This window comes from Canis lupus, chromosome 10, assembly GCF_048164855.1.
Source record: "Canis lupus baileyi chromosome 10, mCanLup2.hap1, whole genome shotgun sequence".
NCBI lineage: Eukaryota > Metazoa > Chordata > Mammalia > Carnivora > Canidae > Canis > Canis lupus.
In genome coordinates this window covers 39779731-39807616 of record NC_132847.1, presented here as the reverse complement: position 1 = coordinate 39807616, position 27886 = coordinate 39779731, and the positions used below count along the sequence as shown (strand labels likewise).

Below are 27886 nucleotides of genomic sequence, written 5' to 3'. Positions count from 1 at the left end.
ATTATGCTTCACTGTTAGAATATCTTTTCCCAGAAGATGGAGTGGTATATAATAGAGATGATGGGATTTGAATTGTACCTTTGCCTGTTTCTGGTTGTATGAACTTCTATGAGCCTCAATCCCCTCAGTTATGAAATGGAAATGATAAAGATATCCCAAAGAATTGGCACAAGAAGCACGTGCTGATATGTACAGTGTACTCTGCAGAGTATATAGCACCAAAAAGGATAAAATTTGAATTTTTTTTTTCTACGTTAGATTCACTCTGTCTTCATCTACTTAGCTGAATCTCTTTGGGAAAACAAAATCAATCCTGTCTTTCCCAGCCCATGCTTAATTTCAACGGAAAAATTAAATGGATATAACATTCTAAAAAGCTTTCCTATATATGCTATAGGAAGAAAGGTTTCCCACCTCACAAACTGAATATCAAGATGGAAAAAAATTCCCATATAACAGAGAAATGTTTTCTATGAGTAGACAGGATACATGAATAAAAAAACAGACCTCATTGGGATGGCAGCAAGGAAATATCATGAGATGAATGAGGACCTATGGAATGTTGCTTTAATATCTCTAAGCTCTTCAAAGAGAAAGGATACCTTGAGGAACTTCAAAATGCTACATACACACTAGTTTGACTTCAGTTTTTCCTGAAAGAGACAAACATTTAGTTTGACTAGTCACCTAACTGGTGCATGATCACAGAAAAGGTTAACCTGACAAATTTTTAAACATGCCCAAGTAGGCCGATGACTATACAAACTTAATGGAAACACACCTTTCATTAAGAAAACAGAGTTAAGAGGGAGGGAGGAAGGATGCAAAGTCACTGAGTGAATATCACAGGACAGACAGTACACTGTGCATGCATTTTCTTTGCATCGCTCCTCCCTGTTCTAAACCAATGCGTGACTCTTTTCCTGTGTTTCATTTCAATGAATGGCAGCACCACACGTTGCTCAAACTAGAAAACCAGGCATTATCTTCAGCTCTCAATTTTTCTCTCCTGCTGCATTTAACCAATCACCAAGTCCATGAATTCTAACTCTAATTTGTATTAAAATCTCTCCTCATCCCACTACCAATTTTTGCCCTCTTCCAATCTATTGCTCTCACCAAAGATAGAGTACTCTTTCTGAAATACACATCTTCCCTTATCTTTCACCTGCCTGAATTATTTCAAAGGCACTCTTTTGCACTCAACACTACAAGTCCCCAATCTTCTTACTTTCATGTCTCTTCATGACATAGGCCCTGACATTCTCTTTAGTTCTTTATCCTTTCAGTCTAGGCACTGGTTAGAGCATTTTCAGTTCTCCTCTGGGCATTCTTTGATCTTGTGTCTTGGTTAAATATTCTGCCTATTTACCACAGTCTAAATATCCCTCATTGTGGCTCCTACATGCTATTAAAAATTTATGTATATATGGATATATGTGTATGTATCTATGTAGATGTTTGCACTACTTTCAAATTAACAGGGATGCATGCTATTGTGGGTTGAATTGTGTCTCCCAAAAAGATACATAAGTCTTTCACTGTTCCCTCACCCTGTTACCTGTGAATGTGATCTTATTTGGAAAGAGCCTCTTTGTAGAAACGACCAAATTAAGATGAGGTCATGCTCAATTGGAATGGGCTCTGATCCCATATCTCCGGTGATCTTATAAGAAGCAAAACCAGAGACATCAGGAGAAGGCCATGTAGACAAAGAGGTAGGCAGAGAGAGAAAATGGCCCTGGGAAGATGAAGGCCATCTATTAGAAGCTAGGAAAAGGCAACGAGATTTGACCCAGAGTCTCAGAGGAAGCATGGCTCTGAGGACACATGGATTTTGGAATTCTAGCTTCTAGAACTGTGAGAGACTAAATTTCTGTTGTTGTAAGTGACCCAGTAAAGAAACCCAATATAAGAAATTTGGGTTGGGATGCCTGGGTGGCTCAGTGGTTGAGTATCTATCTTGAGCTCAGGGCATGGTCCCAAGGTCCTTGGATCAAGTCCCACATCAGGCTTCCCGCAGGGAGCCTGCTTCTCCCTCTGCCTATGTCTCTGTCTCTCTTTCTGTGTCTCTCATGAATAAACAAATTAAATATTTTTAAAAAGAAAAGAAAATGTTTTTTTTTTTTTTTTACCCTGATGCAAAAGAATGCAACTGAAATGATTTGAGCAGATAAGAAATGAAACCAAATCTGTATTTTACAAAGAACACCCTACTTACAGTGAGAATATAGTCTGGTGACTCAAGGGTACTTTTTGTATTCAGAGGACATGTAGTATTGTGATGATAGTGTAATTTTCTGTATTATTTGTCATATCTCTCATCAGAGTGTAAATTCAGAGACTGTTGTTTTTTTTTTTCTCTCTCCATTCATCTATCTTCAGCATCGAGCAAACACACTGGTAATTCCTAAGTAAATATTTGTTAAATTAATGATTTTTTTTAGAAAAGTAACTGAACTTTTCACAGTAACCCTACAAAGGTATCACTCGGAGAGAAGAGATCTTACTTAACTTTGCATCCTCAGTACCCAACATCTAGTAGTTTTTTGAGAGAAGAAATAAATAATGTTCAGAAACTAAGTAACTTGCCAAAATTTAACTAGTAAGAAGTAAATTTGTATTGTATTCTGCAAAGGGGATAGAAAGAAAGAATGTGCACTTTATCTTTTAAGTAACACCGTGCTTCCACATGGAAGTCGATTTAAAAACACAGAAGGAAAACGGTTAACTCCTTGTTTCTGACATCACCACCTAGAATAACTGGTAGACATTTGATACTAGTGACTTAGGTCACAGACAGAGATGGAGAAATAATCATTCCACTTAATTCACTTCTAACTACTCACCACAGGAGTTATTAAAAATGGAAAGAACTTCTTTGTTAGAAGCACGGCTCATTGTAATGTTGCCATCCATAGTACAGATGTCAAAACTCCATGATCCAATTTACAGCTTATTTTTAAATTGTATTATTCATTTAAAAACAATATTCTATAAGGCATTACTTTAAAAGAAATTATTCTCTTCCTTTTTGAAATGGTTTATTTTCTAACATAGCAATAAGCAATATTATAAATATGTAGATTCATTACAAAAGAGCTGGTTATAATGACATTTTGTCTTTGATATACACATATTAGGTGTCAACTGATGAATTTCATTAATTATAGATATAAAGTACACTTTTATGAATGTGACTTCAAAATAACCTCAAAATTATTTTTAACAGCAGCAGATGTTCTATCTGTAAAGTTATGCTACTCACTTTTATACATTTAAAACAGAAACCAGCTTTGTGCTTTATAGCAAATATAAATGGGGTAATTTGGATAATGAAAATAAATGAATAACAGCAGTACTAATAGAGCTGATCCTATTTGTGATGGCTCATTAACTCTGGACAGGATGCAATTCACTACCCTGGATCAGGAGTTGATAATGGTACAATGTGGAGCTATTAGTAAAAGAAGGTTGCAATAGGAAATTAACAGAAGGTCTGTTCATTCATTGGGAAGTCAGTATCCCCTTTTGTATGTATAACTGCATTAAACCATGCACTCAAAAAGAGAAAAAGTCAATGGCAAGGAGTAATTTGGGTACCACTTACTACTTCTACTACTACTACTACTACTACTACTACTACTACTACTACTGTGATTACTACACTGCTACTACAGGCTAGGATTTATCAAGCTTATAGTAAGCACTTTAAACATTTGATTACTTAGTCCTCATGGAAGTCCTATCAGGTAGTTACAAATCTTAGCCTCATTTTGCAGATGAGGAAGCTGAGACATAGGAACTTGCTCCAAGTCACATACCGATGAGTTGTGAAGCCTAAATTAGAACCAGGCAGTCTGACTCCAGAGACTTTGCTCCTAACTATTCACAGGATGACAAATGTTGCCCCCCACCGCCCCCCTTCTTGCCCCAGATCTGCCTTATCTCCAACTTCATCTAATTTTGAATGACAACAAGCAAATGAAAATCCCAGTATTTCAGGTGGAGAGGGACAGCAATACGATGATGACCTGTCAGGAACAAGGATCAGATTCTAGGGCAGGAGGGAAAAGGAGAAGTTTGGTTTGAAAAGATATATTCGCTAAACCTGTTTGTTTTCATGTATAAATGATAGTGTTAAAGCTGAACAAAATCTTGGCCCATGGGATATGCTGATGAAATTACACAGGGAGCATAGTCAAAAATGTTGATAAACACTGACATTCTCTGACCTCTAGCCTACCATTAACGGGCTGTAAGATCCTGGGAAAATCATACCTAGTAGCAATATTTCTCTGGGCTGGACTAGATCTCAAAGACAGTGTTTTCCAAATGCTGGTCTGTGAAGCACTGCAACAATTTCTGTGCTCTGGAGGGAAAAAAAAACCTAAGTACAGAGTAGTAACTTTCTCATAAGGCAAAGTATATTCAAATTAAAGTATGGTCCTTGATTCTGAAATCAGGTTCTTACTATGTCCTTGTTAACATTTCAGTTATGAAATGATGATGGTGAAGTACATGATGAAAGTTCTCCTTTGCTTATTTGATGTTCTTAGCAGAGCAAGAATTTGCTTACTTTCTATCCTTCCAGAACCTTTTTGAATTGTTACAGGGTTATGATATATCATAAGGGGAACCACAACTTCAATATATTTTGCAAGTTAAAATGTTCAGGATATTCTGTATTTCCATAGTGCTATACAGTTAAGCATTTTCACATGAATTATCTCAGTGTTCAACAGTCTGCGAGACAATCTTACTTCCCACAGACTGAAAAATAGAATTCAGGAAGGCTGGTCAAGATTATAAAAGAAGAGCCAGATTCTAATCCATGTCCTTTGACTTTAAATCTTGTCTGCTTTTCAACCAATAAGTGGTTCATAAATCTAGTCAAACAAAGGATCATAAGGAGAGTGTTCTATATACAGAAAACTAATAAATCTGAGTTTCTGGGGGATGAGGACTAAGAGTTGGATCTTTTAAGAGCTCTCCAAGTGATTCTGGTATGCAGCCTAGTTTGGGAACCATTGGTGAACATTGGATGGTTCCTGTCCACATAGCTTTATAAGAGGAGCAGGAGCTTTAGAGTCAGACAGAACGTGATGCCTCTGGGCTAGTGCTATAGCAGAGTCTTAGTTCTTTATCTGTGAAATGAAGATGCTGCCTAATATGTAGAGTTGTAAATACAGTTGACCCCGGACAATTCAAACTTTAGAGGTATTCATCCCCTGTGCTGTTGAAAATCCACGTGTAACATTTGACTCTCCAAAAACGTAACTACTTAGAGCCTACTCTTGACTAGAAGCCTTACCAATAATATAAAGTTGATTAACAAATATTTCATGTGTTATATGTATTATGTACTGTATCCCTATAATAAAGTAAGCAAAGGAAAAGGAAATGTTAAAAAAATCATAAGGAAAATCCCTTTTCAGTGCTGTACTGCATTTATCAATATAGTAAGTTTATGTCACCTGTTTATAAGATGAAACGTCTACAACAATATTGCCTTACTGACACAAAACACTGTAGGTGATGTAGGTATTACTAACACTCAACATCAAAAATGAAGAGATATTGTATAATTTGTGTTTGTGTGTATACGTTTTGATAAATTTTAACTTTTATAATAGATTTGTGCCTTAGGTAAGTGATAAAATAGACTTCATTTACAAATATTTCATGCACTCAGGACATAACATTTCCTTAATTTTTTTAATATTTCTAGGCCACCTAATTTATCTGTGAGTTTTTTCAAATGGTTGCAAATCTCCAAAATTTTTCTAATGTATTTATTAGAAAATCCATGTATAAATGGACTCACAGAGTTTGAACCCATGCTGTTTGAGGGTCAATTATATTAGAAAAAAATAGACATAAAATGTCTAGATGTGGTAGTCACTCAAAAATAGAACCTATTTTATGATTAGTATTACCACTACTACTAGAGTGAGTATACTGCCTAATAGGATGCTCTAATATTACTAAGAATAAGATATTATTATAAATGCTGATGATTCTAGAATTTTCCTAATACAAATAACACAACAAAGACAGGCAACCCACTCAATCATGACCTTGGGACAGTTTTCAGTCTCAGTTTTCTTCTCTATGGATTGCTAAGGTATCTCCTGGCTCTAAAGGGCAAGGACCCCACAGTTTTACTTAATAGTTTAATAGTTAAAGGGCAGATTGAGAAAGTGGTTCTTGAGTATTAAGCAATATAACTGAAGTAATTAGTGCTTATAAATGACAAGTCTCTGTTGTTATACAGTCATTTGCTATCAAAGCAAGGCTCTGTCCAAAGGTAGACATTAGCTTCCTTAGAGTTTATAATTTATATCTCTCCAGCATCAAAAATATTTGAAACAGCTTGCCAAAAAAGTTATTTTAAGGCAAAAACATAGCCAGAGAAAGTGCTAAGAATCCCCCAACAAATGTGATAGAAATGGAAGAGAAGGGGAAATAGATCAGAGATGATTTTTTTTTTTTCAGGAAACCAGGAGAAGCTGTTCAATGTGAAAAACTTCACACTTAAGTTAGCAGTGAGACTTGTGACATTTTCAAAAATTAGGAAAATATAGCCTTTTCTTAATGTTTCTTATCAAAGACTGAAAATATGAATCACCAATACATAGATACAAGCTAAATAAAAGAATTTTTTCTAAGTAGAATAGAATGCATGTATTTAAATAGTAATGAGTGCTTTTCTTATCATGACTAACTTTATTCTTGTCCTTTGAAAAATGTATACATTGCATTTAAATATTCCATCTTTATTTCTCTATCATCTTGCTATCATTTGTCCCTTCCTTTTCTTTTTATAAAACTGAAGAAGGCTTTAATCATGAAAATACAGGCTTATCATGGTAATGGCAGCAAGGATCCAGAATTATATCCGTTACAAATTCACATTAAGTTGTAGATTTTGATCCCTTGAGCATGATTAATTTGATTTATTGCTCTCTACCCTCTGTCCTAGTTTTGATCAAAATGAAAACTCCTTCCCGGTTTTAGGCTTAGTTTTCTTACTACTTCCTTGCTGTCACTGCCCTAACCCAGACTCCTACTTCGCCTCACCTTGGCTGCTCTACAGGCCTCCTTTCAGCTGGAGTCCTTGGCTTTAGGACCTACAACTGTAGCTATATTAATCTTTCTAAAGCAGAGCTATGATTATGTCTCTTCTCCTCTAAAACACTTTCTTGGCCACCTACTATTCGCCATAGTCATGTCTGCCATTCAAGCATCCATGATTTTCTCCCAAACTACCTCTCTGTCTTCTTACTGCATTCTGGGGGTGGGGAGTCCCTGATCTCTAGCCAAACTGTGTGTTAGTGCCCAAATGCAACCTGTGTTATTTCATCTCCTGTACCATGCTATTGCTTTTCAGATATTCTTTTCAGATACTCTCTAATTTACATTTATCACCCCACCCCAAATCTAACAAGTCAGACTCCTAAGAATTGAAGTAAAGGAGGTTTGCTTATACTTGTAACCAAATGTCCAGCCTAGTACTCCATATTTACTTATATAAAATTCATTCTTTCACTTCTGAGATACGACTCCCTCTCAGTTGCCAACATATATGAAGCCAGCTGGCAGGATTAGTCTAGGAAAGAAAGAGGCCACGTTGAACTCCCATGCCACAGAAATAAATGAAACCTAATTTGCTGACCTGTCTTGTTTATTTTGGTCCATTCATCAGTGTAATAGAATACAAACAGCTTTGGAGACCAGAAATTTAGTCCCATTTCAAGTTCAATCATGTAACTTTCAGAAAACCATGGAATTACTCTGTTTTGTTTTGTTTTTTTCATTTATAAAATGGAAATCTGTCTGGCTTTACTCCAATAGTAAACACACATAAAGTATTATTATTATCTTATTTGCCATTCCCTACAACACAGCCTCTTTTTTATATGCATTTGCTTTAAATTCTCTATTATTCCCAAAACTTTTACAGATTTCATAATTCCATTTTGATACCACTGAAAATCCCAGAGAAGGAAGCAAGCACCCTATATCACAAGCAATATTCAAATATATGGCTTTTTTAGGATATTGAATAGATAATATCTTAGGCTTTTCCTATATCTAAAATAGTAAGATTCTATATTCATATTTGTATCTGAAATTTACATATCTCTTGTATATAAAGTAATCTGCAGAGATGTATACATTTCTATCCTCCTATCTGAGAAGTGCTTGGACATGCCACAATTTCCCTGTCTCATGATTTTAGATTTTATGAAGGTTTAGCATGTCTGTCTCGTCTCTCATATACATAAAATCATGCAGGACACCTCAAATTTCTTGTAGTAATACACATTACAGTTATTCCTTTTATATCTGAATATAAATATTCAGATAAATAAATATAATATAGGTTTAGGTTTTAAACAAACGTGGATTTGAAACAACAAATTACTGAAATATATTTTATGTTTTTTCTTTTATTGCTAGCTATTAGAGATTCTGAGGAGAGAAAAATTTCAAACAGTATTGTTTTGGGAGAGGCAAAGATCCTCAAAATGTGTACTTAGTGAAATAAAAAAGTATATGGTCAAGTATAGCACACAGGAAATTATAGCAGCTGCTTGCTCCAAAAACTAGGCTAGTCATCCTAATCCAGAGTCGATTTTAATATAAAGCTGGCAAATACATCATATACACCAATTTTCTCTTTTTACTAACCCCACACCTAACTGATAAATTGACACCAGAAATCAAACGTCTTCACTATCCCTATTTTAAAGACTTGCCTGGATGAAATCTGACCTTAACTCACACTGCCATGCCTTTCATTAGTTTGCCCAAGCTTTCAACAAAATTAGAGTTACAATAATGAAGAAATAAGTTTGCCCAGAGTTTACTTGGAGATTTTAGAGTAAATCTTACCCAAGTGATTCAGCAACTCTAAGTAAATGAAAATTGATGCCTCCAATTTCACACAGACACACACATACACCCCACAGGCACATACAAATACATTTCAGTGACAACCAAGGTAGAAGTAATTTCGGAGTCTAATACAAAAGTGACACACATACTCAAGAACTTTTAGCCTTTCATATTCAGCTGAGACTCAAAGGATGAAAAAACAATTCTAGCCCTCTTTTCCTTAACACAAACTATAACATTTATAGTTTCAACTGAAAGTAAACCTCAATTTTCAAATCTATCATCCTTTATAAATTCTAGAAAAAGTAAAGCTGGATGATTGAGATAGCAGGACTATCCAAAGGCTATTTACTCAAAGACACTAGGACCCTCTGGAAAAATAGAATGGAAAGAAGTCAGCACTTACTTGGCACAAACCACTGATACACATATCCAAAGATTCTGTGTAGCAACGAGTCCCATCTAAGACTTTAGGTGCTAGTTCAACAACCAAGGTTGTTCCTTTGGCTTGGCATTTGAGTGAACATGGGTTGTCAGGGTCATTAGACACAGGAAGCCATTCATAAAACTGGCCATGGTGCTTGACATCATTGTGAGCTGAGCATTGCTGAGCTCGGAAATCGCCTGCTTCTGGTGGGCAGTCCTGGAAAAGAAAGGAAGGAGGCACATACAGGTTAAGAGGGTAGCCCAAACAGAAAACTGGAGCAGCTATGTGGGTTGTCAAAATCTTAGACAACAAAACAAATGTCCTGATTGTTACAGATGGACACTCCCATAACATCTGAGAATCAATCATATGATTCTTTGGCTGTGAAAAGTGTAAAGATTTGAGAAAGTAATCACCTTGAAATATATTTTTGGATTGAAATAAATGGAAAAGTCACCAACTTGAGATCGATCTAATTGATATTAGTTGGGAAAGTTGTCAGCCTGAAATATATTTTCTGAAAGATGTTGAATCATCCATGGATCCCTCTACAATGAAATACGATTTTGATTTCCGTGTAACTTAAGCAGAACTTACTGAAGCCAGAGGGTTAGTCGAAAAACATGCCTGTTGCCTTCAGTTCTAATAATGAAACCTATGACAATACTATAGCAACTTGCAGCATAAAGTTATGATAATTTCATTCAAACATTTTTGTAGGACTGTTTGTACAAAACTTTGCACAGCATCTAGAATTAAATATGGGGGGACAAAAAAGAGAAAAGAGCATTTATATCTTAATTTCTTTTGCAACACAGCAGAGCAGAAAGGTTTGGACTTCTCAGATGGGAGCAAGGCTGTGATAGAGGGGTCTCTCTGAGACTAGGTTTCCTTTTGTTCAGATGAGAGGTAATAATACTACTCAGCCCTCAAGGTCACTGTGAGAATTTCCTGGGCTTATGTCAGCTAAATACTGGCATAAGGAAGACAGTACATGGTAGCTATTACTATGATTATTCAATGAAGCCACTGAAGAGAAAAAGCTGGAGAATTATGAGATCCTCTGAATTTAAATTTTAAATCACATTGGCAGAGACCAGTGGAAAATAAAAATGTTTTAAATGTATATTTTATAAAGGGCATTTTAAAATTAAAACTATAACTCATGATGGCTATTATCTAAAACACGATACATTTTAGTGAAAGCAAATGATACTCAACTTTAAAAAGGCAAGCATCACCTATCCCTCGAAAAGGCTTTTGGATACATTTATTTCATTCTCCACGTGTTCAGATTAGGATTTACTATGGGATATTATAGAATATCTATTTATTGGGACACCTGGATGCCTCAGTCATTTAAGCATTTGCCTTCAGCTCAAGTCATGACCAAGGGTCCTGGGATTGAGCCCCACACAGGGCTCCTTGCTCAGTGGGGATCCTGCTTCTCCCTCTGCCTCTGCCCCTCCTCCTGCTGGTGCTTTCTCTCTCTCTCTCAGATAAATAAATAAAATCTTTTTAAAAAAGAATCCATGTGTTGAAAGGTTTTAACTATAATTTTGAAAAATCTCAAATAGAGGCTTGGATGTGGCCTTTAGCATGTCTTGGTTACTACATCATAATTTTTGAGGGCTCTACATAGAATAAGGTTTCTTTCTCTGAAAACCTCTTTACATTTAAAGAAGCATTGTGAGGATAGTATTACTCTATTTCATAAAATGGAATTCCTGACTTTTTTCCCCCAAACTTTAGTGGTACCATTAAGTAGCATATAAGATTTTAATATTTGGAGCAGCATAAATTCTTTCTAGGCAAGATGGTGGATAAGCACTTAAACACTTACTTAAGATGAACATAAAATAGCTTAAAATATAATATAACATCTCAAAGGTAGTTTACTGCTAGTATCATATATGTTCTTAGAGTGAATGAAAACATAGTATTAAAGAAAAAATAGTTTATAAATATAATACCCATCACTACCCAATGAGGCTTAAGTGATTTCAAATATTGCCTGAGAAAAGTGTAATTAAAATTCATTACTTATTAATTTTGTAAATGATAGGCAACAGTTTAAAATTTTTAAAGATCAATCAATAAGCATGTGTTATACTTTGTCTCTTGTGATAGTTATTCATCATGAGAAATAAAACAAAAACCACACCCTACAAAACTATGTTATGAATCACACAACAGGTTAGTTGTATATTGGTAACACAGATTCTCTGAACTTAAATGTTTTAATACTAGCTCCTTTCAGACCATGTGTTCCAAAATAAGAGTGAAGACAGATTTTTAACAGTCACCTGTCACACGCTCACATTAAAAACAAGACCACAACTTGTTTACAAATCCTACCAGTCTCTGCTTAGACCTCACTTACTTACTTCTGTCTTGAAATAAACCTATGAATGAACATTGTCCGCCAGTCTACACATTCTCTTCCTAAAGTTCCCCCATTTGAGCTACAACAGAGACTGTTAAAATAACCTGCTATCTATGATCAGCATGTTTCCCTGGTGGCCGCTGTATGTGAGCTCCCAGAGCAGAACTGATAGGTTAGTTAATAATGTTTATTTTTTGTTTGTTTTTGAAGGAGAGAAAGCAAGGAAGAGAGAGAGAGAACATGAGTGGGGGAGGCAGGGCAGAGGGAGAAGGAGAGAGGGAATCTCAAGCAGACTCCCCCATGAGTGCAGAATCTGACAGGGAACTTGATCTCATGACCCTGAGATCATGACCTGAGCCAAATTCAAGAGTTGGATGCTCAATCAACTGAGGCACTCCTTATTAATGATGTTGAAGTGTTTTCAGTTGCATCATACCTGTCATCCCAAGAATCACCTGATTTCTCAGTAATACAAAAGAAAGCAGAAAGTTGGGGTAAGTTGTTTAGAATGGTCACCAACCCCTCTCATAATTAACCTTTTCCTCCCTTTTCTAGAAATGAAAGTGAATCAGCTGTAAGGGAATTACAGGGTCAGGCTGAATGATCTCTGCATTAAAGTCATGAGAGTAGTATATAATTAAGAGACCTCTTAGTATGAACCAGAGATCATTTTCTGCATTTATCCAATTCTGAGAGGAGTGTCAGTTATATTTTTAAATTGATGTTACATAGTCTTAGTACAGACATAAAACTGCAGAACCTCTTAGAGTCCCTTCTATTCGACCAAATGTGTTGAGTCTTCCCATCTTTCTAAAATAAATAAGGCTCAAAGGCACTCAAAGGTAAAATAAGTAAAAAGTTAAAATATTACCACTTTTAGGTTTTTTTCTTCTGTGACACAGTCAACAGAGAATCAAGGAGCAGACTGATGGTCCTGTTCTCAACCCACCTTTAGCTAACAGCTGCAAGAATACCTTTTATAGATATTATAAACTTTCACAACTGGAGAAATGTCTCTAAGAAAAATAAATGCTCGGGAATACCTTTATTCATTTTTATCATCACTGTCTTTTCTTCCACCCATATTTTTGTAGAGGTGGGAAAATACATTTTGCTAAATTGAGAATGTACTTAAAACCTGGAGTTCAGAGTTGGAAACTGAACTTGAACCTTTTTAATGTTTTAGTTTATTTGTACTTGGCAAAATGCAACTTCCTGTTTTAAGAAAAAGGACTTAAGAGGACTTATAAAACAGGTTCAGAAAGCTTCTTGGACATCAAATAGCTCTTACAAAATAACATTTTGATGATTTAAGTGTAAATGAATCAGAAACATATGAATCAAATTTCCCTTGAAATACACATGTTTAAAAATTAAGGGAAGAAGGATTTGGCAAAAGCTTCTTTGTTGAACCCAAAACATCTCAAGCATAGTTCAAGACCCTCATTGAACCCCTGATACATCTGGGATCACCCAGCTGCAGGAATGGAAACTCAAGCACAGTCATCACAGCTTCTTGTCCCGCCAGTATGATCATAATAATTGCAACAGAACAGCTCTCATTTGTATAGAGATCCACCGTGTACAAAATTTTTAGTTTTTAATTATAATTTGGTTCAAGAGACCACCATCCTTCCTAATATTCTTAGAAATCAGATTTGGAAACTGATGTCCTAATTGCTTTGGAAAATATTTAATGTCTTATCCTGGTCATCCTCCTTGAAATATTAGCTTCTGGAAATATGCTTTATGATACCATAGGTCATCAGTGCTGCCCATGAGATGTGGTTTTCCTGAATGTAGCATGTATTGGATATATGCAATGTGATTTTGTATATATAAAGCCTTAGTAGTAGAAATCATGAATTTTCAATGGGGATAATTAAAACAAAGAAGAAAACAAATCAATTACTTATATATTTATGCACTGAACCTGGCTTATAGATAGTAATGACACAAACAATGAAAATTACCAAAAATTCTAGTGGCTAACTGAACAAAACACATGCCCCTGGCAAAACACAAGAACCTGGCAAAAAACATGGTGTGAGAAGGATGCACTGGATTAAAGATCCTTCCCTTCCAGCCTCTCTTATGTCTCTAGAAATACCATCTAGTAGAAATGGAGGAAGAAAGAGCAATCGAACACTTTCCCTGGCCTTCTGTCTATTTCCAATTAACTGTCGTATGCTTGTGGATTGACAACTGTGTGTCAGGTTCCTGAGTTAGGACTTCCTCACTCTGAAAAAAGTATATTTTATTTTAAATAGTCAGATGATCCCATGAGTTACTGTATTTAGCCACTAATACAATATAATAGTTTTCCAATTTTTAAGCAGTCACTCTGAACCCATAGCAGAGTTTTCTCCTTTAAAAGCACAGAAATATAGTCTGACCTTTTATTTGCTCCCATTATAATTCATAAAGTCCGTGGAGTTCTGCCATAGATGAATCCAATTCAAAACACTTTCTGGTTAATCAACTAGCCAGTAGGAAAGATAAGATGGATCCCAGATGTCCCCTGATGATGATAGGTGGATCAGATTACATTGTGGGATGAAAGAGAGTTAGGCTTTCCAGAGTTTACTCACTGGGTGAAATGTAAAAGATTCTATCTCAGCAGTTAAGGTGGGAGCGTCTGAAAGGCCTTTAAAATGGTTTTTGAAAAAATATACAGAAGATATAGATTCAATGTCAGGAGAAGCATGACTTTTTCTGTATTTTCTCTCTTTTTAAAGAAGACATTTTCTTTCCAGAGGGACATGTCTCTGCTTTACCTCTGTCCTTCATTGGTTGGCCTTCTCTGCTAATTTTTGCTGTTTCAGTGAACATATATGAGTGCCATATTCTGATTCTGTGGTTCTATTTACAGAGACACTATTCATACTTGATAATATCAAGAAAACACTGGAAAGTGTATTTGGGTGGCCACATGAACTGTAGTAATGGAAAAAAAAATCTTTGCTTCCTACTGTACTTCCCTATCTTGCCACTGTTCTTCTGAATCTTTTCTTTCTCCTTCACCCTGCCCTAAGCACTCACTCCTCATGAAAGTTGCTATGCAAGAAAACAGAGTTGCTTAGTAAGGCATTTGCTCCATTTGCCAGCAATTTGGGACTGCTATTCATGATAAAAACATAGATAGAAATTTCTCAGCTACTTGATGACTTTAGAGAATCTTACTAGTTCTAAGTTTTGCCCTTGAAACATTAGGAATTCTCAAAGTACATGGTAAAATAGAAAAAGATTACAAGTTTCCTTCACAATAAATGGATGGAGGCTCTGGAAAACATACTCCCAAAGCTCTCAAATCTCTTAGCACACTTAAGTAGATGGCAGGCTGCCTCGTTTATATATTTTTGTCTCTATTACTTGGCTTTCTGCTTCTTTTATTCAAAGTTAAGGTGAAAATGGTATCTCCCCTGTCAGGTAAGTATGGAGAGAGCCCAGATGTCTATTGACTGATGAATGGATAAAGGAGTGGTGTGTGTGTGTGTGTGTGTGTACACAATGGAATATTATTCAGCCATGAAAAAGAATGAAATCTTGCCATTTGCAATGATGCAAATGGAGCTAGAGGGTATTATGCTAAGTGAAATAAGTCAGTCAGAGAAAGGCAAATACCATATGACCTCAGTCATGTGTGGAATTTAAGAAAGAAAACAGATGGACATGTGGGAAGGGGGGGGAAGGAGAGAGGAAAACAAGTCATAAGTGACTCTTTATGATAGAGAAAAAGCTGAGGGTTGATGGAGAGAGGTGGGTAGGGGATGGGCTAGATGAGTGATAGGTATTAAAGAGGGCACTTATTGTGATGAGCACTGTGTGTTGTATGTAAGTGATAAATCGCTGAATTCTACTCTAGAAACCAATATTGCACTGTATATTAACAAACTTTAAATGAAATAAAATATAAAAATTAAAATTACAAAGATAATCATAAGGAAACACATAAAAAACCCAGAGTTATGATGAAATACCATCAAAAAAAAAAAGATGAAATACCATCTCACATGGTACTGAAACATAACCAATGTTTCAGTTTTTATTTCCAACTCAGATTCTTCTCCTGAGCTTCAGGCTTTAATATACAAGGGCTTCCTTAGCATCTGGATGTTGAGGACATCACAAACTCCCTATGTCCAAATCTGAACCCCTCATCCTTTTCCTCTGCCCAAATCTGTTCCCTCCCCAGAGCCTGCCCAGTCACAGTCAACTCTACCCTTTTCTCAGGTTCTCAAACTTGAGGATGCATCAGAGTCACCTGGAGGGCTTGTGAAAAACCCAAGATTGCAGAGGCTCACCCTCCAAAGTTTCTGATTTAGTAGATCTCACCCCATGAGGTCCAAGAATATGCATTTCTAACAAGTTCCCTGGTGATTCTGGTGTTACTAGTTTGATGACCACGCTTTATGACCCACTGCCTTAGAGTCAACCTTGACACATCTAATCCATTTGGAAAGATTGGTTATATAGACAAAGTATGAAGAATCTGACCACAACCCAGTGTGAACCACCATCATGTTACCTGCACTACCACCATAGTATCCTAACTAATCACCTGTCTTCTGCCCTTGCTCTCTTAGAGACTTTTGCCAATGCAGCAGCCAGAATGAGCTTATTAAAGCATAAAGCACATTGTGTAAACTTTCTGCTATGACTTTGTAATGGCTCCCCACTTCACTCAGCTAAAAGACAAAATCTTCATCTCGGATGGAGGTGAAGATCTGGCCCCATCACCTCCTATTGTCTTCATTACTCACCTGGCTCCAGCCACACTGGATTCCAGCTCTCTCTTGGACACTACAGGAATGCTCTTACCCTAGGACACAAGCCTTATCTACTCCCTCTGCCTGGCATTTTCTTTGCTCAGATTCCAAATGGATAATTACCTCACCTCCATCAAGTTTTTGCTCACATATCACCTTCTCAAATAGACCTAAACCCAGTACTCTCTGTAAAATTGCAATATCCCCTCCCACTACTGATTCCGATTCCTCTTTCTCCTCTCAACTTTGGTCTTTTTTTTTCATCACACTTAATCACATTCAAGTATGCCATATAATTTACTTCTTTATCATGCTCATTTTTAATTGCCTGTCTCATTCCACTAAAGCATAAGTTCCAGAAGGACAGGAATCTTTGACTGGCTCACTCTTATACACGAGGACTCAAGTATATGTTGAAAGAATGAGTGTCTAACATTAAATAAATGGAACAGAGGTGCTATTTTTCATTGTAGAAACTCCACTTCTATTTTTTCAAATCTTGCAGGAAATCTAATTCTTGATAGCTTTCTCATTCATGGGACATCTAATTTTTTTCTTTAAAATACAAATGTACAAGAATACTTGTGCATTTCAGACACTAGGAAAAGTGAGTAGGGATTCTAGCCTGTTTTCTGAATAGGCAGATTGATATTTCCTCCTCCACATAAACAAATTTAACAAGGTAATATTAAGAAACATAAAATGTGCTGAAATTATTTATTATTCAATAAATAGCCAGACATTTGTAAATTTTATATAGCACTCCATGTTATATGCATGCACTATAAAGTGCTAATGTAAAGGTATCAAGCTTTATCCCCCAAATTTTGGCCACCTGCTTATAGTAACATCAACATCGTCATCAAAAGCATTTATTTGTAAAAGACTGTTAGCTGCTACGTAAAATGAAATTAAACAGACATCCCTTCCCTGTCTAGACAGTCTGTATGGAGACAATTCTATTATATTTCAAGAGCATAATATTTAAATCTCTAACACATCATTGTGAGTGCAAAGAACAGAAAATGGGGTCGATTCTGGAGGGTGGTGCTATAGTAGGTAGAGGCCATTCTTGGCTCATTCTTCCTCCTTTTTGAAAATGCCAACAGACTTTCTTGGGACACTAGACTTTCATATATACAAGATATATTTTTAAAGTCCTTGTTTTTGTTCTCTTTTTTTTCCTAGTGTAAAAGATTTGCAGATTTTCTTTATTCTCCTTCCAAACTGTCAACACTCTTGGAAAATCATATATTTAAGGGAAATACATCCCTACAAAAATTAATCATTAACCATTTTAATGCTTTACTATGGATCAGGTTTATGCTCCATAAAATAACATCTTTACAGATTTGTGACCCTGTAAAATAATATGGAACTCTCTAGTTTATTCAAGCTTTGGGTGTGCCCTACTCTATGCCTACTAAGTGAATACTGGTTACAGGTATATAAAATAGCTCTAAACCATTCCAGTGTGTTATTCAGGTCCAGACATAAGAGATTCAAAATGTATGATATAATAAATCATTAACCACACCCTACTTACTTGATTAGAGCTTGTTATCTGAAAACAAATGCTTTGCCTGGCTAGTTTTTAATGACTCCAGGCATCGGAGAGCTGATCTAAGTAAAAACATTTAAAACATTTAGTTTTAAAAGTTCATTTTTTTTCCTTTGGGTAGCTTTTATTTCAGTGCTTTTATTTTTTCTCCTTTGAACAATGCAGACTCTTGGAATCCAATTCCCCAGAGGTATTTGTAGGACTGGTTGTAGTTTGTCATGTTAGACTCTTAAATTCTCTCAATTTTGAAAATATTCATTCCTTGAGGCCTTTTATTATTTTTAGTCCCTTTCTTTGAATTAGCTCCAATTTAGCAGTATCTTTTCTTAAATCAGCATTTCTCCCTTTTTACTATTTTTTATAGTTTAAAATAAATGTCCTCCCCCACCCCTTCTAAATTAGCATATTTGAAGTGGCAATTTGTAATCTTTTTTAGAACATGGCAGACAATTTCATTTTATAAACACACAATTACATAGTTTTTGTTGTTGTTATTTTCAGATGGCATTTACCAAAATATCTGTGGTGAAGAGTCAGATCTAGAGGAAAAACTAGTACAAGGGGAACATTTTAGCAGGTAAATACCTAAACTGTTACTATTGCTCAGGCCTGTTGTATAACAATTTCACTATGTTTCTATTTATTGCAAAAGGTAATAAAGCTTGACATATTACAAAGGACAAAATATGAAGACCGAAATTGTCTTCTGGAGCATGTGGTGCTTATGCCAGTCACTTGAAAGAAGAATGGAAAAAGACACTGTCTAGAGCAATTCAAAGATAAATTCCATGTTGGACAATTGAGAGGAGACCACCCCCCCACACACACACAAAAAAGAGAGGGGAGACCCCAGCATTCTTGCTTCACCTTCTCTTCACAGTCTCTAACAAACCACCTGATGTTGCCTGCCAGCTTTGCTTCATTTTGGCTGTCACTGAATCCTGACAGCTGTCTGGTTTTTCTAGCACTGCATCTAATCATCCAATCCTTTTTGGAGGCAGGTAACACAATACTGTGAACAACTTGATGCCTCTGGGCACTCTTTAGGTAAGGACATAGAAGTTGTTTGCTATCTTTTCCCAGTTCCCTTTCTAAATTTCCTTCCTTTTTCCCTTTCTTTTTTCCTAGGGGCCTAGGACCAACATGTGCCACTAATTATATCTCTGCCCTCTCTCCTATCCCAGGTTCCTTTTTACCCTGCCCAAAAGGACAGGTCCATCATTGCTCTTATAATGATTCTCTTGTCAAATTCCCATTATGGCCATTGATATTGGATTGTTGGGTTCCATTTTTAGAACACAGTGAAAGGAGTCAGCTCCTAAACAAAAGGGAAAGGTTTATCTCTGCCTAGGGTCTCCAGATTTACATTGGTCAAAAGGTGGCTGGTACTGTCATATGATAGTTTTGTGGGTAAATGGGACATAAATGGGTTAATACAAGTAAAACATTTAAATCTATATGGGCTCATAGTAAGTACTCAACAAATGTATGGTATTGCTATTATTCTAATACCACAGAATGAGAAACGATTCATGAGCTACCCAGCTCTGGGGAGCCTTCAGAGGGACCTCAGACTGCTTTTTTTTCATCCAGGTTTGCCTTTCCCATTGTCCTGCTGCCTCTAAAACTACTTTATTCAGTTATTTAAACATCATTTTAATTAAAGTGACTTATCTGAATGCCTTAACATATGAATCTAATCAAACAATATCATGTGCCAAATTTACTGGGTTATAAGTTTAATGGATGACAACACTCAACTTTGTTCCTATGTGCTCATACTTCTTAGTTTGTTGATCTTGGACCATGGACATATTTTAAGAAACCAAAAAGGAATTAGAGAAATATATTTTCTGACCCCTAAAACCTAGTGTTTTCAGGTTGTCCTTTGAAACTTAAAGCATGGTCTCTCAGCACCAGCCTCATCCTGAAGAGCATGTTGCTCCAAAGTGGATTTTCCTGTCCTCTGTCTGTAAAACTTCCATTTCTTTCAGTGGGCAGCAATAGGTAAAAGTAAAGAAGGATGCAAATAGATTCAACTTATCTAGAGTAGTTTTGGATGAAAAATACTGCTTTCTACTTAGTCATTCCCAATGACTATTAATTATGTATATTCAAAAAACATAAAGACACTTGTCAAATACCAGGCTACAGGAAAAAGTCAGATATACTCCCTGCCTTTGTGATGCTTACCATTTAAAGGAGGATGGTAGGTACTGAGGCTATATATCAAGTTATAGGATTACAGGAAGAGTAGCAGACAATTCAGAATTAGAAGATAATTTCTAGACAGAGATGACCACCCTTCCTATTTTGTTTTCCTTTAAAAAAAAAGATTTTATTTATTTATGTGAGAGACGGAGAGAAAGCACCAGCAGGGAAAGAGGAATATGGAAAAGCAGACTCCCTGCTGAGCAGGGAGCCTGATGCAGGGCTCAATCCTGGGACCCCGGGAACAAAGCTTAATTGACTGAGCCACCCAAGTACCCCATATTTTGTTTCCCTTTAAGCCTGAATCTGGACAAGGCAGTGAGGGAAAGAGCCATGGAAATGCTTTCTTACACTGCACACCGTCAATATAATTTAGAACTTTTTCAGTCCATTTTTCCTGTTCAGTGTGGTATGGTAATGCCACAAATACCTCAGCAGGTTTCTGAAGGAGCTGACCAAGCTCCACTCTTCTAGAGCTTCAGTTCTACCAATTCTCTCCAACCTCCCAACACTTTACATTTGAATATCCACCATTCCCTCAGTGCTGACTTCCTTGGCTAAGTTTATTCAATATGGCTTCCATATTCACCTGGCTGACACCTTGAGGCTCAAGTATAGCTTCCTGGTCATCTTCTTCAACAGCTCCCTAATCCTCAGCCTGTGCAAGACAACTCCCTCCGTGATGCTATAGCACCCTGTATGCACTTTCATTCTTGGACTTACCACCTTGTATTTTATTCTTGGTTTACTAAGGGCCTACTGTGAGCCTGGCACAAAATTTATGCCAAATCCCTGATTGGATTAAGGGACTTCTAGATGCAACAACATGGAGTACTAGATACTTTGAGGAAGCTTCCTCCTACAGAACACCTAAAAATACTACAGTTCATAAAAATAAAATTAAAAAAAAAACGTTAAATGGACAGCTGAGTTGGCAAGGAGTTTTCCTCAGAGACAAAAACAATGAGAAAGCATGAATCCAGAGAGGAAATTGATGGATATCCTAAAGGGATCTGCTGGTTTCCTGGTGGTTTGGAGCTTTCCACTTCCATAGCCTATAAGAGCAGAGTACAGGGGATAACATCTCTGGACTACAAATTGTGGAAGAGGGTCAAGGTCTCCCTCCAATGCCAAGACCCTAAGACAAAAGCCTCAGAGAAAGAGTAAAGTAGGAAAAGGGGCGGGGGGAACCCATTTAGTTTCTGCAAAAGGCTAAACTATGGAGATAATAAAAAAATCAGTGGTTTCTGGGTTATGAAGAATGGAGTGACGGGTAGAGCATAGGGATTTTTGATGTACTGTAACTTCCCTCTATGATACTACAATGGTAGACATATAAAATTATACATTTGCTCAAACCATAGAATATACAACGTGAAGAGTAAACCATAATGTAAGCTGTGGAACTTTGGGTGATTATATGTCAATGTAGGTAAATTGATTGTAATAAATGCTAAATAAGTAAATAAATAGTAATAAATGCATTCCCACTCCAGTGGAGTATGTTGATAGTTAGGAAGGTTATGCTCATGGTGGGCAGAAGCACATGGGAAACTTAAGTAATTTCTGCTTAATTTTGCCACAAACCTAAAACTTCTGTGAACAATGGAGTTTATTTAAAAAAAAATAGAATAAAATGGGATGACATCAACAAAACAAAAGCACTCAGCTTCACAGAGAAAAATAATAAGGAATCTTGCCAGTGAGGGATGGGGTAAAGTCTCCTACAGAATTCCTAATAACAGGACTCAAGAGAATTTGGGACACAATTCACACAGAGTGGACCTTGAAGAACTTTGTTTAAAGTTGTCTTGATTCATGCTGATCACCAGCCCATTCCAACTTCATCTCCCTCAAAAGAAAATATAAGTTCTCCCAGGAAGTATACATACTAACCCACACTATAAGAAAAGCTGTCCTAAATTCCAGCAATCATGAAAGCACATAGAAATATCAAAAAACACATGAGGAAACAAGGTGGCAAAAATAGGAGGAGATGAAAAAATAAGAAAGGAGAAAAGGAGATGGTAAAAATAAGAAAACACAAAGAATTCATATGGTAAAATGGTCAGATACAGAATACAAAGTCAAATTTAATATGCTTAAGGAAAATTCTTAAAAAGAATGTTAAAAAGGAATGTACACAAATGAAATATACAGAAAGGCTTTGGAAACTTCATAGATGGAACAAAAAGCGTATTAGAGTAAGGGAGATACATGTTAAATGAAGGAAGAGTTGAAATGACAGAAGACACAATACAGAGAAGCAAAGATATACAAAGTGTGAGAAAACTACTTTCAAAGAATTTTCTTGGAAAAATAATTTCAAATAACTAAAAATACAAATCCCACACCAGAAAGTCCAATGAAAATCACACAGGATAAATAAGTGGTTATATTAATCAGCTAACTTGAGATTACCAGTGATAAAGGTAAAATTATAAAAGCAGTAACAGAACAGAGGAAGAGCAATTCGAATGACAATTGGCATCTCAACAGCAACTGAAGGTCAACTGAAGGTCACTTCAAAGTGTTAAGGGGAGATCATTATTTTCACAGTAAAAGTAATATTTAAGAGAACTAAATACAGATATTTTACACAAACAACAAGAAAACCAAATTCACTATTTCCATTGAACCCTCTCTGAAAGAACTTATAAAGGATGTACTCCAGACAAAAAAAGATGAGCCTTGAATATCTAGGATTTAAGAAAGAATAGGGATCAAAGAAAATGGAATATTTCAAATATATCTAAATAAACCATGACTATATAAAACATCTAACCTGTGGGGTTAATAAAAACAGAGCCCAAACATTTGACGACAAAGGCATGTAAATTTGAAGGAGGGTAATTAGAGTTAAAATGTTATAAAAGACCTAAATTGTTTGATAGGCAGGTACAGATACTACTTTAGCCTTTCAGTATGCATATTGAGATTTAGAATAACCACTAAGAATGGCAATGGATATATGACTTTAAAACCAATGGACAGAAAAGTATAATAAAAAAGTCTCAATAGTTCAAAGAAGGCAAAAAAGGAAAAAAAGAAATATTAAAGTGTGGAGGCCGAGAAAAATCAAGGCCATTCCACCTCAAGTTCAGCGTTAGCACTTCTCAGGCCCCGGTGAATAAGAGCTGAAATTTACCTTACTTCAGTTACAGGAAGAAAACAGCTTACACCTTAACATCCTAGAAAGCCCCATATTAGAATAAGAACAGAGCTCAGTGCCCTTGAAAGCCCCATATCAAAATGTAAACAGAACTTGAGAAATTCCTCCACCCCTTCTGAAAATCCCCTAGACCAGCCTATAAAAAACCCAGCTGTAACCTAGTTCGGGGTCCAAGTCCCTGCTCCTCTGTGTCGGGTATACTTGGACCCAAGCTCGAGCTTGAGATTGCTAATAAACCCTCGTGCGCTTGCATCGGTGTCCGCTCCTTGGTGGTTTCTCAGACTCGCAATCTTGGGCACAACAAAAGTACGAACTAGAGATCCCAAAATCAGTTGATAGAAATAATTCCAATTTTATCAGTAATCATAGTAAATGCAAACAGAGTGAAGAAAGCAAAGATTACCAGATTGCAATAAAAAAAATGTTTGCATGAGATTTTCATAAACTTAACTATAAAGATACATTGAAAGTAAAAGAATAGAAAATGATATATGAAATAAATCTAACATAATGAAAAGTAGACTAGCTGTAACAGTATCAGACAAAACAGATTTTGAGGCAAAAACATTACTACTGATAAATATGGTTACTACATTATGAATAAATGTTAAATTCCCTAGGAAGATAAAACCATTTTAAAATGCTTATATATGTAATAAGACATGTTTGAATTGGTCCAAGCAGATCACAAGGTGAAACTGGCAAATTAACCAATGAAGTAGAATATTACAAAAACCCTTCACTCCAGGTTAAGAAAATCATTAAAATAAAGGATTTGAAAAACACATTCAAAATGCTTGATATATATGGAAGAGATATATATTACATCTCCAGATCAAGGGCTACATATTCTTTCCAACAACACATGGATATTAGTCATAAAGCAAATCTCAACAAACTTCAAAGAAGTTTAGTAAAAAAATTACTTTTAACAAAATTACAATATAATTGTTAGAGAACAATAAAGATGATTTTAAAACTGCCATATATTTGGAAGTAGTAGACTTGTAAATAACTTTCAAATTTCCATTATTTTTGCTTCAGGTTATAAATACCTGGGACTTTATCATGAAATTCCCTTTATTGCACTGTGGGAAGCAACCAGAGCAGTATTTGGTTGAACATTTTATAAAGGAAAAACAAGAGAGTCTGAAACTTAAGATGATGAATATCAAACCTAAGGAATTAGGGAAAATACAATAAAATAAATCCAAAGAAAGCAGATGAAATATAAATGATACAAAGATCAATGAAACAGAAAATACAGAAGCCCAACAAAGCCAAAGATTGGCCACTTGAAAAGATGAATAAAATAGATAACTTCTGAAAACTTTATTAAATGGCAAGATGAAGAAAACAGAAATCCCAAACAAACACTATTATAGATCCAAAAAGGGAGAGGGCTGAAGACCCAGTTAAGAGTTAAAAAGATGGTAACAGAAAAGCATGAGCAGCTTCAGGCCACCAAATTTGAAAATTTTGTCTTAGGCAAAAACCATTCAAGAGGGAAAAAAAAAAACATTCAAGAAAAAAGAGAAATAATAACAATAAAAATAAATGCTTATGTAGTATTCACAGTGGACAGAGCACTGTCATATGTGGGTTATGTATATCAACTCATTTAGTCCTCATGACCCTCCTGTGTGTTCCATTTTATAGCTGGGACAACTGAGGCATCCTGAAGTTAAATGTGTTTTACAGAGTTAATAACTCAATGTTGAGACTGATCATGACGAGCATGGCCCCAACGTTCATTCTTTTTACTACCAGGCTCTTCTTCATATACCCTTAAAGAAACTCAATCAATGATTAAAAATCTTCTCACAAAGAAAAAAGTCTTGCTCATGACTTTACAAGCAAAGTCTACTAGACATGAAAGGAACAGACAATCACAGTCTAAAATAAAGTCTTCCAAAGACTAGAAAAAGAGAAAACACTTCCTAATTCATTTTATCAAAACCAGATAAGGATTGTATATGAAAGAAAATTACTCATAAACATACATGCAAAAGACCTGAACAAAACATTAGCAAACCCAAACCAGACGTATGCAAAATGTATAATATATTTGACTGAGTTGGGTATATTCCAGACATACACCCGCAAGATTAGACAAAAGTTAAAGTCATATAATATCAAGCATTGGCAAGGATATGGAACCAAAAGAACATGTGTAATTGTTGTGGGGCTGAGAACTGAAACAATTACTGCAGAAAACTGTGGCATTGCTTTAAGTTTGAACAACCACCATCTTGTTTTGTATTTTCTGCTTACTCTAGCGTTTCTTTACTACCTTTTCCTTTCTTCTCTAATTTAAGTTGGCAGAACTTTATTCTCCTTATTTTCTAGCATTTCTTCTGCTAGTTTGGAAATTATAGATTGTATTTCCATTCTTTTGATGGATTCTTAAATTTTTTTAATAACCAACTTGAATTTTGTAAAATCTCACTTTATTCGGTGTTTCTATCCTCCTTTCAAATACAACAAAGATCTTCATTTATACCAAACACTGCAATGCTGTTAATATAGAAACATTAAATGGAAACAAAGTTGTGTTCAATAGTTGGTTTACTGACTATATTCTCTTTTTTTTTTTTTTTAAAGATTTTATGTATTTATTTGAGAAAAAAAAGAGAGCACCAGCAAGTGGGTGGGAGAGGCAGAGGGAGGAGAGGCACACTTCCTTCTGAGCAGGGAGCTGATGCAGGGCTAGATTCCAGGACCCCAGGATCATGAGGAGACAAAGGCAGATGCTTAACCAACTGAACCACCCAGGCGCTCCATGACTGTATTCAATTTCTATTGCTACCTTAACTATTAACATAAACGTAGGTGTTTTAAAACAGTAATTATCTCACAATTCTGGACAACAGAAGTCCGGGTAGAGTATGGCTGACTGGGCCCCTAGCTTACCTAGAGTTTCTTTCTACAGGCTAAAAAGAAGGTGTTGGAAAGGCTAAATTGCTTTCTGGAGCCAGGAGATGAACCCACTTCTAAGTTCATTCGGGTTTTGAGCCAAATTCAGTTCTTTGGGCTTGTAGGACAGAAGTCCCTCTTTCCTTGCTAGTTGCCAGCTAGAGGCCAACACTCTCCTCGAGGTCTCTCTATGGTCCTTGACCATGGTCCCCTCCATTTCAGAGCCAGTAATAGTGCATGAAAGCCTTCTTCTGCTGGCAGTCTCTCTAACTTCTTTTGTAATATATTTTCTGCCTCCAGATGTTGAAAGTTCTCTGCTTGTAAGGTGTCATGTGATTAGATTAGGCCCACCTGGATAATTCAGGCTACTCTTCTTAAGGTCTATAACCTTAATTACTTTGGTAAATTCCTTTTGCTATTTAATGTAATACATATTCATAAGTTATAGGGATTAGAGCATGGGTCTATTGGGGAACCCTTCTGCCTACCACCACCTTAGTTATAGCTGCCAGGATAGGTTAGATGAATTTTTTTTTTAAGATTTTATTTATTTATTTGAGAAAGAGAGAAAGAATGTGCAAGGGTAAGCACAAGTGGGAGGGGGCAGACGGAATCTCAAGTGGGTTCCTCGCTGAGCAGGGAGCTTGATGCTGGGCTTGTTCCCAGGATCCCGAGATCATGACCTGAGCCAAAGGCAGATGCCTAAATGACTGAGCCACCCAAGTGCCCCAGGTTAGGTGATTCTGAAAATGCAAACTATCTCCAAAATCTATTTGGCTTCCTTCAGCAAAGATTTCCTTCAATATTCATAGAATCTCTGACTCTACACCAGCTGTTATCCATGGGGAGAACTCAATGACCCAAACTGAGAGAGGATGTATTATCTGACAGAACAGTGCTTCTCAAACTTTAATGTACAGACAAGTCATCTGAGGATCCCATTACAATGAAGATTCTGATTCTGCAAACTTGGAATGGAACCTGGGATTCTTCCAGTTCTCACATGAGCCCAGCTGGGGCTGATGCTGCTGATCCCCAAACCACCCTTTGAGAAGAAAGGTTTTGGAACACATGGAAATGACCATGGACACTATGAAACTGACCCTTTATTGCTTCCTCCTGAAAATAATATACATCTCAACTCACATTTCAGTGGCCAAAGCTACTCATATATATGGTCCTGCCTAAATTTGAGGGGTTAGAAAAGTTCAATACTTCCATATGCTCATTAGGAATGGAAAACCAGGAATATTAGTAATGAAACATACATGCATACACAGATGCATTTTCACACCCCTTTGGGCTCATCCCTGTTTTCTTGTATGCTTGTATGATTTCTTAGAGTCCTCCTTTTTCTTTCTGGAATTCATCCTGTAATAATTATTTTAGTGAAAACCCATGGGTAGTGAACTCTCTTGTCTTTGTATTTCAAAACATGTCTTGTTTTTTGCCTATACTCTTGATAGATAGTTGAGGGTACCAAATTCTACACTGACACATCTTTTCCATTAGCACTTTGAAGATATTAACTCATTATATT

General features: G+C 36.2%; 1 protein-coding gene across 4 annotated transcripts in view; it reads right to left on the bottom strand.

The window, feature by feature from the left end:
* The window catches only part of ADAMTSL1 (ADAMTS like 1), an 872407-nt gene that overhangs the window by 283002 nt on the left and 561519 nt on the right, over nt 1–27886 (bottom strand). For all 4 annotated transcript variants that reach the window (XM_072841474.1, XM_072841475.1, XM_072841477.1 and 1 more), the window contains one exon: nt 9311–9547. In XM_072841474.1, the coding sequence (XP_072697575.1) occupies nt 9311–9547 (237 nt within the window). The remainder of the gene's footprint in view (nt 1–9310; nt 9548–27886) is intronic.